At 36.9% G+C, this 16818-nt stretch overlaps 1 protein-coding gene across 1 annotated transcript; it reads left to right on the top strand.

Annotated features, from left to right (window-relative positions):
• Positions 1 to 6833: 6833 nt before the first annotated feature.
• LOC104588974 (rho GTPase-activating protein 1-like) lies at positions 6834 to 13127 on the top strand. Its single transcript, XM_010247126.3, has 5 exons — positions 6834 to 7823; positions 10093 to 10213; positions 10390 to 10509; positions 11101 to 11331; positions 12249 to 13127. Exons 1-5 carry the CDS (start codon positions 7387 to 7389, stop codon positions 12822 to 12824), a joined length of 1485 nt encoding a protein of 494 aa, XP_010245428.1. The 5' UTR covers positions 6834 to 7386; the 3' UTR covers positions 12825 to 13127.
• Positions 13128 to 16818: the final 3691 nt, after the last annotated feature.

Here is a 16818-nt window from a genome sequence, read left to right as displayed (position 1 = left end):
TCGGTTTGAGTCGGGTTGGGTCGGTTTCGACTCTAAGTTCAACCATGCCCCCCATGTGCTTGTGTGGTGCAAGTTTGGGTTGTCAGTTTGAGAATTTATTCTTGCTAGAAGTGAAGACGGCAAAAAGAAGACAAATTGATAAGCATCTGGGATTAGAGATTAGTTTCACCACGAAAACTGAAATCATGAATTTCAAACATTATATCAACTTGTATGCACTGCACAAAGGATTATGAACAACATGCTTCTTTAGCTAAGTTGGTTCGGTTCGGATCGATTTCGATTTTCACACAAGAAAACCGAAACCGACCCGAACCATCAGTTTATGATGTTTTACAACCCAAAACCGACCGGTGCTGAAAATAACCCGGCCAACTCGGGGTGGATCAGTCTGGGTTGATCGGTTTGATCAGGGTGGACCTTCTTATGAACAACAATCAAATGTATTATTATCTAGGCGTGGTCATGTGACCATCTAAATTGAATGAAAAATGTTCAACAGCATGGGCCTGTGATTATTTATTCCAAAAATACCCCTAGTGTTTCATATTAAGATTTTAGAAAAAAAAAGTCCTTCCCCCACCCCAACATAATTGTCCTTTGGGCATGGTTGCATGACCACATGAACTTAACGAAAAATGTTTTAAGGCAATGGGTCCATGATTCTTTATTTCAAAAATACCCCTAATGTTTTGTATCAAGCTTTAATTTAGAAAGAAAGCCTCCCCCAACCCAAACGGAATTTGGTTGGAGAAGGCGTTGTGTGCATGTGATTGAAGAAGAGATGTCAATCATGATAGAGTTTTCATTTATATTGATCCATGTTTATAGGCTAAAGTTGGCTTGCACCAGTTAGAGCTACGACTTCATTTTGATGTTTCTTTTTCATCTTTTTGTTGATTTGGTAAAAGAGTTTGTCCATATTTCATCAGGGGCAAGAATGATATTTTAATTTTTTTTTCATTGAGTTAATTAAATTTACTTAAATAAAAGTTAAGGTTAAAATTGTCATTTTCCCTTTCTATCTAATGAAAGATTGATTATCAATTGCCAAGAAATTATAGTGAGTGTTTTAATAAAATCCAAACTATAGGGTAGGTTTTAATAAATACCTGAAACCAAAAAAATATAATGGGTATTTTAGTAAATAACCCTTTTATTTATTTAAAAAAAATATAAGAGTTCTTTGCAATGCAGAGATAATTTTTAAGCAGAAAATTGCCACATAGAAATAATGTTTCTTCTTGGCAACACATGCATAGACCAACTGTCACCTAGCAATTTAAGGGCCTGTTTGGTGTGCCTTTTTGTACGATCTTTCGGCTGTTTACAAGTTAGGAAGACTGAAAATCGGTCTATTCTCGTTTGGCATGCAAAAAATACGAAAAGCCTATTTTGGGCTGATTTTGAGAAGCTCCAAAAACGCTTCCTGCATCTTTTATATTTTAAGCTCAGGCAAAAAGACCCGAAACAATGCACTGAAAGACGCACATCTGCTAAACTGTCTTTGGACTGCCTAGGTTTTATCTCAAAAGCTCAATACGGGTCCTTCATCTTCTGTGTTCCATGCATAGATCAAGTGCCACCAATTTAACTCTTTCATTTTTTGTTGATGTTTAACAAAAAAACACAAAAAGCTTGTTTCAGATTTTGGGTGACAGTTGACACACCGTTGTGACACTTGTCTCATCCTTTGGAGTGCAGACTGCAGAGGCTTTATCAATTACCAACCAACCAGCAAAGAAACTCCTTTCCAACTTCTATATCTCTCCTCTCCTCTCTCTCTCTTCGTTTTGTTTGTTTTTTTCTTGCACTGGCCGCCATATTGACATTTTGAATTTGAAACTGTGGAAGAGCGACCTCATCTAACGGTACCCACCATTGTTCCTTGTGCAAGTTGCCTGCCAAGAACAAAAAGAGAGCAACTACTGAGCTAGCTTTTCCAATTTCCATTCCTCTAGCTAGCTTACTTGGTACAGAACCTCTGTAGATGGACCAAACAAAATAAAGTGGGACGAACCATCCTTTTACCTACCAAACACAAAGGTGGTAGACAAACGTGTCCATCAAACAGTTCTCATCAGGGCACATGGCAACAGCCAAAACACAGACATGATCATCATCTCCTCCTCTATCCATTGTCCTTGAATGGCGCAGCAACAGCACATACATTGGGAGTTGTGCTACTGCTTCGCCATTAAATATTCAGCTGCCACCTTTTTTAACCTACACTCTGCTACTGTAATTACTAGTTTGTTCCATTCCACCTCTCTCTTTCTCTCTCAGAGCTTAGGATAAACAGTAATGGAGTCGTATGGTGGTGGACTGTGGGGGCCATGTATTCTTTGGACTTAACAGAAGCCAACTAAAAGCAACAAAAAGAGAGAATGTCTTTTCTAGAATCTCAGTTGTCAAGTTTCCTTTCTCTTGGATCTCTCTCCCCCCAAAAGGATGGTTTTACTTTGTAGGACAAATAGAGAGTGGGATGATGATGCAAATGAATTGCAGTCTCCTGTTGCTGATTCATTTTCTCTTTGTTTTTCTCTAACCACTCCATTGTCTTGAGTTGGGCTGGGTCCCATCATCACAGAGTCTATTTCACTACTTGCTCTTCTTCACATTATAAAAAAAGGGCACACGCTTGCTTAGGAGTTGTTTACAGGAGGGAATTTGTGACTCAAGAATCCTTCCAGAGAACAGTTGGCACCCAGAAAGGTCTCTACAAGCTTCTGTCCAATAGCTCTTGTCATTTTATTGCCAGATCAAAGCCCTTCCATCTGGGCACTTTTTTTAATCAATGTGGAGCTTTCAGTGGCTTGATTACATCAACTTGGGAAACGGCCAATTCAGTGGTTTCTCTGTAGAGATGATGTGGACTGGGGAGCTAGATACATAGCCAGTTCAGAGCATGGTCACCTAACTGATGGATAATCTGACTTGACCAGAGAATCTTTTCATGCAGCTAAAAAAGCTCGAAATTGTCCCAGGAAGAAGACTGTGACCTGTTATCAGACTTTTCCCCCTTTCAAGTAGGCAAAAAGGGTTCCTCATCCAATTTCCTTGCTTAATACTGCTATTTGATTCAGCCCAAGAAGAATTGTAATAAAAAAAAGAAAAGCATTTGGAGTGACAAAGCGGGTGTTTGTTATGTTGTGTTGCTGTTGGGTTTTGGGTTTATCAATATAAATTTGTTGAGAAATATGTGTTGCTACATCATTTTTTAGGGGTTGGGTTCCCAGGTCGAATAGTCCGACTATTTGAATCGAACGGATGGTCTGTTCTGACAAAAAATTAAAAATAAAAATGGCCAAATCGTTGGATGGTTCAACTGCCCAGGTCAGCAGTTTTCTGACTAAATAAATGGTTTTTTGGTGAAATAACGGTTTTGGGTAAAACGGAACTGGTCACCTAACCGGTTCTCGGTTTTTTTGATCCGACCATTCGGTCCAATCCATTTTGAAAACCATGCTTTCATGTGTAATAAATCACTTTTTCTATTGGTGTAGTTGGCGGTAGTCTATGCACATGTCCAAATCATCTTAAATTTATTTTCTCATTTTACCACCTATTGAAGCTATTCTTAGGTTTCTAGGGATAATTTCATTTTTATTCTGTCATTCTAAGTTTTTCCATTCATCTATTTTAACTAGAAAAATACATGTGTGAAAAACATCTAATAACATTGTAGGTAAAAATAGCAATTTGTATTGATCAATTCAAAACATTTCCAAAATATTACAAGTAAAAATCTCTCTCTCTCTCTCTCTCTCTCTCTCTCTCTCTCTCTCACACACACACAAAACATTTTTATAACATTTCACAAATTTGTATTAATCAACCCAAAATGATACACCATTGGACCAAGTGTAAATTGTTAAAACCTCTCCTGAAATTTTTGGTTGTTGCTGATACCTCCCTTAAAATTTGGTAATTGCAATTACCTCCCCTGAACTTTCTAACATAGTTGCATGTAGATCTCCTTCGGTAGAATCTTCTAAGAAGAGGCATGAAAATGTCCAAAATACCTATGCAGTTACTTTTAATCAAAATGTTTATTTTCCAAATTTTCTTCTCATATGAATCGCTAGTCCAAACCCTTCCAATCTCTTTCTTGAAATTGATTTATTTTTCAAATTTGTCCTTCATATCAATCATTCAAAGGCAAAGCTGTAACTTTAAATTTTCTATTTTTTATTGTTTATAAAATTTATATTATTATTTTTTTCTATAAAACCAGTCTTAATAATAATTGCATGTGTATTTTAGACATTTTATACCTCTTTTTATAAGATTCTTACAAGGGGTCTACTTGAGGTTTCAACAATGATAAGATACTTCAGGGGAGGTTTCAGTAATTTACCCTAAACCAAATACCTCAAAAACCCCATTAGCCCTTAATTATTTGAAGTGGAGCCTTATTTAATTTCTTTGTTGGAAAATTCTGGAGCTGCTTGTTTACCTTAGGACCAGGAATCAAGATTTTAGGGATAAGTTGGGCAAAGAAAGCAGAGTGAGAAACCAATAGACGCAAAGGTAGATCCCCACCAACCGAGGAAAAAAAAATAATAAGTAAAAAAGAAAAATTAAAGATTTGTAGTTAAAGAACGTGATTGCTCTCATTGCTTGTCAACGATCCTAAAGCGGGTCAAAGTTTGGTAAGATTAATTTCATGTGTCAAATTTTCCAACTTGGACTGACCATGACCATGACCATGATCTTCCCCCATCCTTAAAAGGGAAAGAAAAAGTGGAAATATCTGACTACCTGCTCTCTTTGATCTGTCTAATATTGATTTTTGAATATTAGGACCAACCGGATGGTTAGACTAGGTCGAACCCTCTCATGGTTCATTCTAGAACTCTATACAAAGTGTTTTTTTTTTTAATTGAAAAAAAGAATTTAAAGTGTTGAAACTAGAAAATAAATCATACTACAGACTTATAAAAGAAAAGGTAAAGAAAAAATAAAAAATGTGTGTATAATCCTTGCATATATAGACATATAATATAGAAAATTGAGGGGAAGCTCCTAATAAATCTGGTACCTCCAGATATGAATGCATTTGATGGATCAACATATATATATATATATATATATATATATATATATATATATATATTATAAGCCATTTTCCGAGCAAAGGCTAGCTGGCTCTCTCAATTTATAACTAACTCTCAAGTGTGTAGATTGAAATCTTACAGAAAAAATGTATATTGAAAATGACCAATAAAATTAAGAATATGATTCATTTTCCTTTTTTTTTACAGCGTTTTTCTATTAAATATCATTTGTTTTCCTTCATTTTTACATAAAATGCGGTCTTAATCATAATAGAAGAAAATTTTCAAAATTACTTTTATTTGAAAGTAAGCATATATTATTAGTGGTGGAGCCAAGAATTTTCTTTTAGGGGGCCAAGTTAAACAAGAAAATGAGATAGAGAGTAGAAGAAATAGGGTTTGGGGAAAAATGGACTGAGAGGGTTTTGGGTCTATTACATATTTTTAAAGAAAAATTAAACATTTTTTCTTTTAACTTAAAAAGTTGGAGGAGCATTAGAGAGTGATCCGTTACATTTTAATTCAAGTTTTGGGGCAAGGGAAAGACCCACTTTATTACATTCTGACCCAGTATATAGATAATAGTTTTAACAAAAAGTTTGGGGGGCCAAGGACCCCCCACCAATATATTATTGGAACTGAATTATACACCAACTTTTGGTCTGGTCCAGCTTGCATGGTCTGGCTCAACCCAAACCTTGAAGATGATGAATTTCCCTTCATGATGACTATAAAATGACACTTCAGATCTCGTATCCACAAACTGTTTCCACATCTATACTCACAAGATACTATCACTGTGCAACGGGGAGGCATTAGAAACATTTGTATTCCTCTTCAGAAATCTGAAATTATAGCCACCTCCTAGTTTACTAGTAGCCTCCTATAAACCACGATTAGAATTCAGTCCACCCCTAAAAATCTTAACTCCATCCTAAAGGTAAACTGAACGATTAAAACCCCTAAATATTAACATTGACAAAAAAAAAAAAAAATCCAATGCACACAAATAATGCCTTGGATGTAAGAACATTTTGTGAGTGAGATCCAACCTATACAAATGAAAATATAAAATTAAACCCATAGGCTTCCCGTGGGAATGGTTAGATGGTCTCATGTGCACCTTCCTCCCTCTAATCATCCTACGTATATATATAAAATACAAAAAAAGAAAAAAATAATTTTTAAAAAGCCAAAAATAGGAAAAATGATTTTTATAGAAAAACGTCCTTATAATCATTACTAAATGGGGAAGGCCCAAAATGACTGTTTTTTTTGGCAAAGCCCAAGATGGCTGCTATCGTATTATCTTATGAACTTGAATACGCTCTTCTATCAAGTTGATACAATATTTTAATTAATATTTTTTTATCAAATTGAATATTAATAAACCATTGTCACCTTGGAACACGTGGTAGGTTATGATAGAAATATTTTCCAATCTCGACATCCAATGGTTTAGAATTTAATATCAAGCCCCAAATCCGGGGCTAGGTCAATTTCATGCACCACTGTCGATGGGTATCCGTGTTGAACTTGAATTGGATCAAAAGGGGCACCGCACTTTTATCCATTTCCATTTTTGAGCTAATGCAGCACAGGTAAGGAAGGCCCATGAAAATCAAGAAGGATCCATCCTATATATAGTAGGTAGTTGGTGACATCAGGAGGTGGGTGTGGGACCATGGCAGAGTGTTGCCACGTGTATAGATCTGCTTGTGGTTTGTTTGTTTGATGGCTGAATAAACTGTGGAAAATAGGAAGATTTGAATCAGAGGGAGACTGGGAGAGAGAGAGAACACAGCTTGCAAACCAGTTTCCTTAATTTTCAAATGAAAGTGTGAATGAGAGAGAGAGTCCTTAAAATAAGAGGCAAAGAAAGAAAGCAGGCGTCTCACTGAAGCAGACAAGAACTTCATAGGAGTTCATTACCTCCCAGCTCATCTCCACGGAACCCCTCTTGCTCTCTCTGTCTCTCTCTCTCTCTACGTTTTGTATACATGCAGAGATAATTAAGTACTCAATTTAATTCCTACAAGGCTATAACTATCAAACGCATACTCTCTCTCTCTCTCTCTCGCTTCTTCAAACATCTAAATCGAAGCCAGACAGGAGAAAAGAGAGAAAAATAATCGTTAATGATTCTCACGCCCCACCACCTAAAACCCTTCCTTCAATCCAACTCTACTCAATTTTCGAAACCCATTTTATCAATCTTTTCGTTCCCCTAGTTTTCCCTAAAATCCCTTCATTTCTAGTGATTTATCTCTTTTTTTTTTTTACTGTTATTTTCTCCTTTTTGTGGGGCTCCATTTCAGTGCCAGCCATGACGGAAGTCCTACATTCCCCATCTCATTTTCCTTCATCTCCAAGCTCCTTATCTTGCGTAGCCACACCCAATGATGGCACACGCCAGACCCAACAGATGCAGACCCAGTCTCAGTCCGTTATTAATAGCAACAACAACTCGTTTCCTGTTGTCGAAGGCGAAGGCTACGACGGTTCGGGTACCGACGAAGACGGAGAGAGGAAGGAAGGAGACAAGGAGGGAGATCAGCTGTCTCTTTTGGCCCTTTTGGTGACTGCAATTCGCAAGTCTTTGGTTGCTTGTAGGACTGAGAGGGAGGAGCTTTGCTCGATGGAGATCGGCTGGCCGACTAATGTGCGCCATGTTGCTCACGTCACATTCGATCGGTTTAATGGGTTCCTCGGATTGCCGGTGGAGTTCGAACCTGAGGTTCCCAGGAGGCCTCCAAGCGCCAGGTTAGCTGAATTTGTTCAACATTCTCCTTTTTTATTGGTTTCTGTTTGAATTTGGTTGTCTTCGGACGCTTTACGTACTGGGCATGGATTCTCTGTTTCTGTAGTCGCAGATTTTCTGGAAGGCTCTGTAGATTTTAAATGAACAGGTTCATGTTGGGTTTATCTAAGCTTTAAAATTCATTTTTTTTGGTTGAAATTTTGGTGGGTTCTTGTTTTCACATTTTAGTAGAAATATGGCTGAATTTGAACCAAGTCATAACCACTCAAAGCATTACCCAATGAGAAAAATCTACCAGATATAGTGAATGGTTATTCAAATAGACTGATTAATAGAGTTTCCAAGCATTGAAGGTGAAGTACTAGGAGTATATCCCTAGCGGCCACTAGGTCAAACTTTTTTATTTTTTTTGTCTTTTACATTCTGGTTGGGTTTGAATGTTCTTAACATCAAATCTTGCTTTGCTATCATCCACTGAGTTGATTAATCTCTTTTCTAAATCTTTTGTCGATACAACCGTAAGTCATAAATCGTAATATAAAGAAAATTCCATTTGCCATCCTGATAATTCGAGTAACTCTCTTGGTTTGGAATCTCTATTCAAAATGTTTTTCATATTTAGGGAAATTAATAATGAGTTAATTGCTTTTCGTGGATTAACAATAAGTGTCCTGCTTAGGACATAGAGCAGTATTTATACAACCCTTTCAGTTTTGACATCTAACTTCCTTTTTCTTCTGTCCTTATTGAGTCATAGAATAAGAGAGCCCAAAGTCAACTGGTTATTGGCTCCTTGATTTTCAAATTATTTGACACTTGACAGTGGGAAAATTGCTTTAACTTCTAGTCACGTTGGGGGTATTGAGGTAAAAGTGTCTTTCTTATGGCAGTAAATTGAATTTTGTGGCAAATTAATAATGCCTCTTCTTACCTTGGTTGGGTTATAACCTTTGAGTCCATCACTTGTTTTTCAGTTGGAGCTCTTTTTTGGAATGTGTAGGACAAACATCACGTAAAGCATCAAAAAACAGTTTATATCTCTAGAATTCAATAGAGATGGTTTGGCAAACATCATGTAATGCATATTAAAGTGTTTATAATTTTTAACAACACTGAGCTGGTAGATTTTACGTATTTTTCTATCTGGCTTCTAAGAAACTTAAAGATTCTACATGATTCATGCTTCAAACAGCAGTTTATATCTCTACTTCTCTAGAATTCATTAGGGATGGTTGGAGCTACATGCTTTGATGTGCATTTGGTTTCTGTTTTATTGCTAGTACTGAAACCGAGACTTAGATTCTTGGTAACACTAGATGCACTTACTTTGTAGTATGATTTTGTTGGGAGAGGTGGTTATTCTATGTTTTCCATGTATCGGGCTCTGCTGGAACGGTGCATATTGTCTGATATGGCCTGATACATTGTGAAATTTGAGACCTTGTTTATATTTATTAAACTTTTACCAAGAAATGGAGATCGATTAACAACTGTCTGTGACTGATGATGAAGGTCTGTCATAGTGCATGGAGAAACACTTAAAGAAGCTAAGTAGACAATACAAATATACTGGTGTGCTTGTCTTTTTCTTACATCCAATAAGTGTACTGGATTTTCTCCAATTTTCTTTTCTCTTCAATAATCTAAAACATTGTTTGTTCTGTAAGACTGTAACGAATTAGCAAGGATCTATTTTGATAATAAAATATACATATCATCACAAAAAATAACCTGTGAATATGTTAAGCAGCTAATCCATAACACAAAATCTGATTTAAATTTATTGTGTTAGTGTCTTTATCTGAATATGTAAAGCATTTTGCATATTCTTGGTCTATATATGATGTTCCACATGAAAATATATATTTTTTTACATTTGCATGAAAATTGCATCTTTATTCACAATTTTATCTGGTATGGATTTGTTGGTTGTGTTGGTGTTCTTGGGGCCATCATCAAGGTTTAGGGTCTCAAATTTGGTATTTAACCCAACCAACACTTAAACTGGATAAATATGAATAAATTTAAAAGATTATGACTTGACTTTTCCGAGTCACTATCACATATATATGAATTTACTTGGATTAATTGCTTACATAACTGGCAGTGCAACTTAGATGACCATAGTGATAGGTTCAGATGTTTTAAGTCGTGGTCATAATGCATGACATGTTGCACTCTATGTTCTGAAATATGATAACCATGCGGATAGCTGTTCTACCAGTAGCTTCCTTGCCTGAATCTTTTGACTTTAATTTCCTTTTCCTTTAGTGCAAGTGTTTTTGGAGTTTCAACAGAATCCATGCAATTGTCATATGACTCTAGAGGGAACAGTGTGCCAACAATACTTCTGCTGATGCAAAGACGCTTGTACTCTCAAGGGGGCTTGCAGGTATGCCACCCTACTTGTTTTATCTTTTTCTTTTTCTTGTGGCAACTTACCATCCAGTTGAGATGAAGGGCTTTTTCCCTTCCAACTTATTCTGTTGTATGTGGTCTTTGCATAATCTTTATTTTATTTTTTTTTGCTTTTTGATTTCATTAATCCATTTAAACTTTAATATGCAGGCAGAAGGGATATTTAGAATCAATGCAGAAAACAGTCAAGAGGAATATGTTAGAGACCAACTAAACAGGGGGATCGTGCCAGATGACATTGATGTTCACTGTCTGGCAGGTCTTATTAAGGTATTTCAGTATTTCTTGCAATTTGATCATGATTTATTTTCAAATAAATTAATCTTTCTTGTAGTCGTTGGTTTGAAATCCCAAAGATATTTATTCATGAATGTGTTGGATTTCCAAGCTATTCGTTCAATATTATGTATTAATTCTCATTTGCAAGTAATAATGTAAAATTTTTCTCCTTTAAGGTTCAGCTTAAGAGCAAGTGAGGTGTATTCCTTTAAGGTTCATCTGTAGATTTTAGTTAGGACATTGATCAGACAAAACCCCCATCCCCCCAGTGCTCTTCTTTTAACTTAACTAATTTAGATATAGTGTATTCCTTATAATGGTTTAAAGGGGGTTATCCAGTGAAAAATCACCAAGTTCTTAGGTTCCTTAGTGGGCCCATCATATGGTAGTTATTCCCCAGTTTAGATTTCCTGTCTAGCTTCATATTCATGAATGCCTTTAGACATATCTCCTGTAGAGCAAGATGAAAATGAAAAACATCTTTTCCACAAAAAAAATTAAATTGTATGGGGTAATTTCAAATTTGAGCCTTTTCCCTTTGTGGTATGCTGCATTAATTTTGATATTTTGATACTTTTGTAGGCTTGGTTTAGAGAACTTCCTACTGGAGTGTTGGATTCACTTTCACCAGAGCAGGTAATGCAATGCCAGACAGAAGAGGAATGTGCACAGCTTGTGAGACTCCTACCCCCAACAGAGGCTGCTCTGCTGGATTGGGCCATCAACCTGATGGCTGATGTTGCTCAGCAGGAACATATAAACAAGATGAATGCACGCAATGTTGCTATGGTGTTTGCTCCAAATATGACTCAAGTGAGTGAGAAATGTATATTTCTCTAGTAATTTACCTACATAAATGTTTTTTTTTTTCTCTTTTCTTTTTCTGCAAAACCTAAACACATATCCACCCCCCCCCCCCCCATTCTAGGTCTGATTTTAAACTTGGTACATCTAACCCCAAAGGAAAAGTAAGAAAAAGCAGAGAGAAAACCATGTTCTGCTTTCTGCTTTCTGCTTTCTTGCATCATTTAACTTGAGAAGATCAAGGATATTTGTCAACTATTGTTTTGTTCAGGTTGCTCAGTGCACAGTACACAGGAAGCAGGCTTCTCAACTTGGTCCAGTAGGAATCTTTGATAGTTGGCCTACCTGTTGGAATATTGTGAAAAATCCAAAATGTCCATTAGAGAGGGGATCCTCTCAATCAGCCTATAACATGTGGAATGGTTTTTAACACAGAAGGATCCTCTTTTAACTGGGGCCTCAAATATGCCCAATGAATATAGAGTTTGACACAGAGGTAGAGACTAGAGAGGATGAAACTCCTTCCTGAATTCATGATGGATTATCTGGGCATTCCATCTGATATTTTAATACTATGCTTTCATGTTTAGTTCTTTTTAGACCATTAACAATTGAATCTTCTTGTGTTATTGAAATGAAACTTCTAAAATTTATAAGATTTTTTTACATAATTCTTTTTGTTTTGAGTGTGTATTTATAGAACAAACATGGACACTTTTAGGAACAAAATAAAGAATAGATGGTTTTACCTGGAAATGGGGTTACATTTTGTAATACAATTGGTATATGTGGTGCCAGTGGTTAACTGGCAGTGTGGATGGATTAAGCATTAGGAGGGATGAGGCTATCATGGCTGGTTTTACCACAGACAAATGCACAAACCAAAAACACTGTAATTCTTAAGTCTTAACATGCTATTTTTGCAGATGGCAGATCCTTTGACTGCATTGATGTATGCAGTGCAAGTGATGAACTTCCTCAAGACACTGATCATAAAAACACTCAAAGAAAGAGAGGATTCAGTGGTGGTAACTGCTTCACACCTAGAGCCTTCTGATGAGAATGGTCACCATAGCCCTTCTCAGCCCTGTCTGGAGGATGTAGCTTCCTCTAAAGAAGAGACTGAGCATATGTTCAGTAATGAAGAACCAGTTTTAGAAACTTCCCATGACCCTACTGAAGATGATTCTGTGACTGATGATGGAGCCCAGAGTTTTCAACCTTCTGTTCACAAAGTCAACCCTGATGAAAACAGCTCTTCAATTGACGACTGCCCTTGCGAGGATCCAACTCAACTTTCTAATGGTCCAAAATCAACGGTCCAATCAAGTATTCCTAAGAACAAGACTGGTCAATCCAGTAACTCTAATCTAAAAAAGGGATCCAAAAAAGCCAATGGGCAGCATATGGTTCGGGTGGCAGGAACTGTTGAGAAGTCGAAGGGAAGCAGTATCGTCAGTCGTATAAATTCAAGGACAGAACGGGTTGAAGCGTGGCGTTGAAGGATTGAGGTCCAGTTGGAGGACGGACTAATATGATCAAGAATTTGGCACTGTGTTTTATTTGGAACTAGAGAGAGAGAGAAAGAGGTCACCTTTTCTGCTTTAGTGTATAACATTTCCACCATGTTATCCCACACTAACATGTTATGGTTTCCCAGAACCACCCGTACCCACCACACATGAAGAAGTCCATTGGAATGATTTGTGCTTTTACATCACTCTTGGCTTTTTCTGAAATCTTTCATTTACAGGAACTGGGTACATGCAAGCTTCCTTAATAGGGATTCAAAGAGCTCAGATTCAGTAATGGGTATTGTAAATTATCGGGTGTCTACATGGTATTTTTGAGCTTTGAATGACATCTTTAGGAAATTGAGGCTATTCTTCTGAAGCACTGGAGAAGAAGAGTTCCTGTCAACATACCAAAACTACAGCATCTCTATTAATTTACCATTTAAAATCCTATCCAGTTAAATTTTATATTACGATGGATCACTGTAAGTGGTCATTGAGACAGTAAATTCCAGATGATGAATTGGCGTTTACTGATATTGATTCTTATCCGTTAACTCATGGATGAGATCAGGATAAACTGATAAAGAGGTGGAGCATTTTCATTCTCAACCAGTGAACATTGTAGAGAACAGGATCATGTTGGAAACTTACAAGCTATATATGCCAGGGTGGTCTGCATCATCATCTCCATTTCTTTGCTTTATCCAGATACACTATCGCCATTGTAAATAGCAACCTATCGTTCTTATCAGAAGGATACAAAAAGCTTGATTGGAATATTCTGTTTTGCTGGCGACAGCAGCGGAAGGTGATGACCGTAACGTGGCTGAATCCAAGTTTAGAAATCTAGGTTAAGTTGTGCTGTGTATAATGGTAGGTTTGTGGGTGACTGGGTGTTGGAGCATGTCCCACCTCTTCCAATTTCCTTAAAATCAAGACCAGATTCAGAGGGCTCATCCATGATGTATCGACAAATTCCAATTCACCATCTAAATCATCCAACCAGTATTCAAAATATCGCAATGCATCGGTGTTTATTGTATGATACGTATACGTTTTTGAATCCATTTAAAGGGATTTATGAGTTTCTCTTTCTGATCATTAGAACCCTTCCTATCTTATCTAACCCTGAAATGCCATCCTAAAAGAAGAGTATTGTACATTAGGCGCACTTCGGAAAGAGTATAAATATATACCATATAAATACATACAAAATAATAGAAAACATAAGGTTTTGTGTTCTACGTATTTGTATTTATAATCTCTACAAACCGAGCCTTAGAAATGTGCAAAATGCAATTTTCGTGCCTGCGTATCGATACTTTGAACTATGCATCCAACGAGTGGTGCACAAGGAAAATTAGGTCAACTGGATTATCTTCTTTGTCTGTCTTTGATGTTTCATTTCCAGAACCAACCAAGTTTGAATTCATCGATAATCTGATTTGATTGGTATGAAGTTTGAACATGGCATCTAAGAATGGGACTTCTCAAACGATGCTCTTGTATTTTGCTTTGTTATGTTTTTTTTCTCTCTCCATGTGTTACCAAAATTAATTTGTTTTCATCTCTAGTTTTAAGCATTTCCAATGGGTTTTGTCAATCTAACCTGTAGTCATAAAACCTATAATCAAGATAGATTTGATTCTTGTAGAAAGCTCTCAAGCTTGAAGTTTCTAAAATGGGTTTTGTTTTGTTGCTAGAATTCACAAATAGGTTATGACTGCCGGTTAGATTAACAAACCCATTGGAAATGTTTAAAACTAGAGATGAAAACAAATTGATTTTGGTAACACATGGACAGAAAAAAAAACCATAACAAGATAGGTTTGATTCCTGTAGAAAGCTCACAAGTTTGAAGTTTCTAAAATGGGTTTTGTTTTTTGTTTCTTTTTTTTTTTTTTTGTTAAATTCACAAATGGGTTCTCCTTGTTTTTTCCTTGCTTCCTCTTTGCAATCTATTAATATATGTATCATTTTATTGGGGCTCATGAGACCAGTCTCTCTAAAATGCCAGTCAAACATAAATAAGAGCTTCAGGAACTTTCTTCCTAGATTCTTGTCCAGAAGATGAAAATGGTAAAGCTAAAGTGGAACGAGCTGGGCTACTATGAAGGTGCCCTTATCATAACTGCAATAATAAGGTGGTCTTCCCTTCAAAGTCCAATCACACCATGTGACCCATGTATAGAGGATCTGGACCCATCATTAAAGGGGTCCAATTCTACTGGAATCATTCTATATTGCTGGTTTTTGAGCTAGGGTTGGACCTATGACCCACATGATGAAGGGTTCCAAACTTCTTTTACTTGGGCAATAAGTGGCTATCTCATTATTGTCATGATGGGGGCACCCTCATTTTCACATGCATCAAATGGAAAATCTTTTTTTTTTTCATAAAAATTGAAACAATGTTAGAAACCAGTCTGCCCCGCAATTAGGTGACGAGGAGACGAAGGGGGTGATTGTACAGGAAAGCTAGGTCAAAGTAAAAATGGATTCATGCCACCTTTGGGGAGGGCTGAGGGCCTAATAAATTGAACCAAAAAGGTGCTTCAGAGAGCGAGCAAGCGAGCGAGCGAGCGAGAGAGAGATTACATTAATTCACTACAGCTCTACAGCGGCAGTTCTTCTTATACATGATTTTTTCATAAATTTTGTGGCCGCATTCAAGCTGGGAATTAGTCCAAACTCCAAACCTTAAATGGTTTTAATTGTCCAACTAATTGACGACTCCACTTTCTATTTCAGAAAATTTCTTGCAATTACTTGCTCCAATTTAAGAAATAAGAACAACCCACCTACTAGTTTAATCAATATGTGGCATTAGAAATAAGAATTTAGAATCCCAAAATCAAATTATAGTTTAATACTGTAAGTCTGTAACTGTTCTATTTATATTTCACAATAACAGCTCCCAGAACCATTTTAGTGCTGTAAGCCTGTAAATAACATAGAATTTTACTTCTTTTAAACAGATTTGGCCATGCCCAAATCAGTGATTTGTGGAGAATCAGGTTCCTGAAAATGAAAAGCTCTTCAACTTTTTGTTGATTTTACTATCATTATACCATAATAGAATCAATGACTTTCTATGCTCCCTGTGAGTAGATTTTGTGGTCACGAATGCTTTCAAATTTCAACTACTAGATACTAGAAAGATAGCGAGGAATGGAAGTGTCTCAGAAGGTGCCATTGAAATGAAATGTGAGGGGTAGTTAGTAATATTTGGTTATCTTCTCTCTCTCTCTCCAGCTATAAATAGAGAGAGAAAATAACATGGAGAGGCTGTGGTCTATAACAAACACGTCACAAGGCTCTCTCACCACCAATCCTGAATACACTCCAACTGGAGACCCAAAACACAACAGTATTGCCCCCAATAATAGCACCCTCTCCTAATTCGACCACCTCTCCATGTCAACCCCGTGTGCTTAGCTCCTTCCTCATTTACTTCAACCCCCCTCTCTCTCTCTGCAATCTGCATTCCTTCATCTTCTATATTAAGGCTTCTCCTCTAATCTGTCTTCACTTTTAAACAAAACCAAACCCATCTGTCTTTCATTCTTTCTCTGTATTGCTTTCTCCTTTTTGTCACTCTTAAACAGCTAAGCCATGGCTGCCTGTGGTAGCCTTGAACACATTTTTGAGAAGCCAATGCCAGAAAATCCTACGCTCATCGGATCTTTTTCCCCATGGAACCAGATCAAATCCATGAAACCAATCGACCTCTCATCTTTTACTGAGATTTTTGGCGAGCTGCACTTCAAGGAAAATCCTAAATCACCATCCTTGCCTTCTCTTCCTCCTAACTCATCTTCCTTGGTGGATCCAAATCCACAGCCTGCGTTAGAAACCCTCAACTTCAAAAACGATGGTAATGCTATCAATGGGGAGAGGACGAAGAACAACAACGACCTACCATCTAGGGATTCTTTGTTGGATGCAGAGAAAAAGAAGCAATACGTGGGTTGTTCAC

Source organism: Nelumbo nucifera, chromosome 6 (genome assembly GCF_055504915.1).
Source record: "Nelumbo nucifera cultivar China Antique chromosome 6, China Antique-T2T, whole genome shotgun sequence".
Lineage (NCBI taxonomy): Eukaryota > Viridiplantae > Streptophyta > Magnoliopsida > Proteales > Nelumbonaceae > Nelumbo > Nelumbo nucifera.
This window is presented reverse-complemented; position numbering and strand designations above follow the sequence as displayed.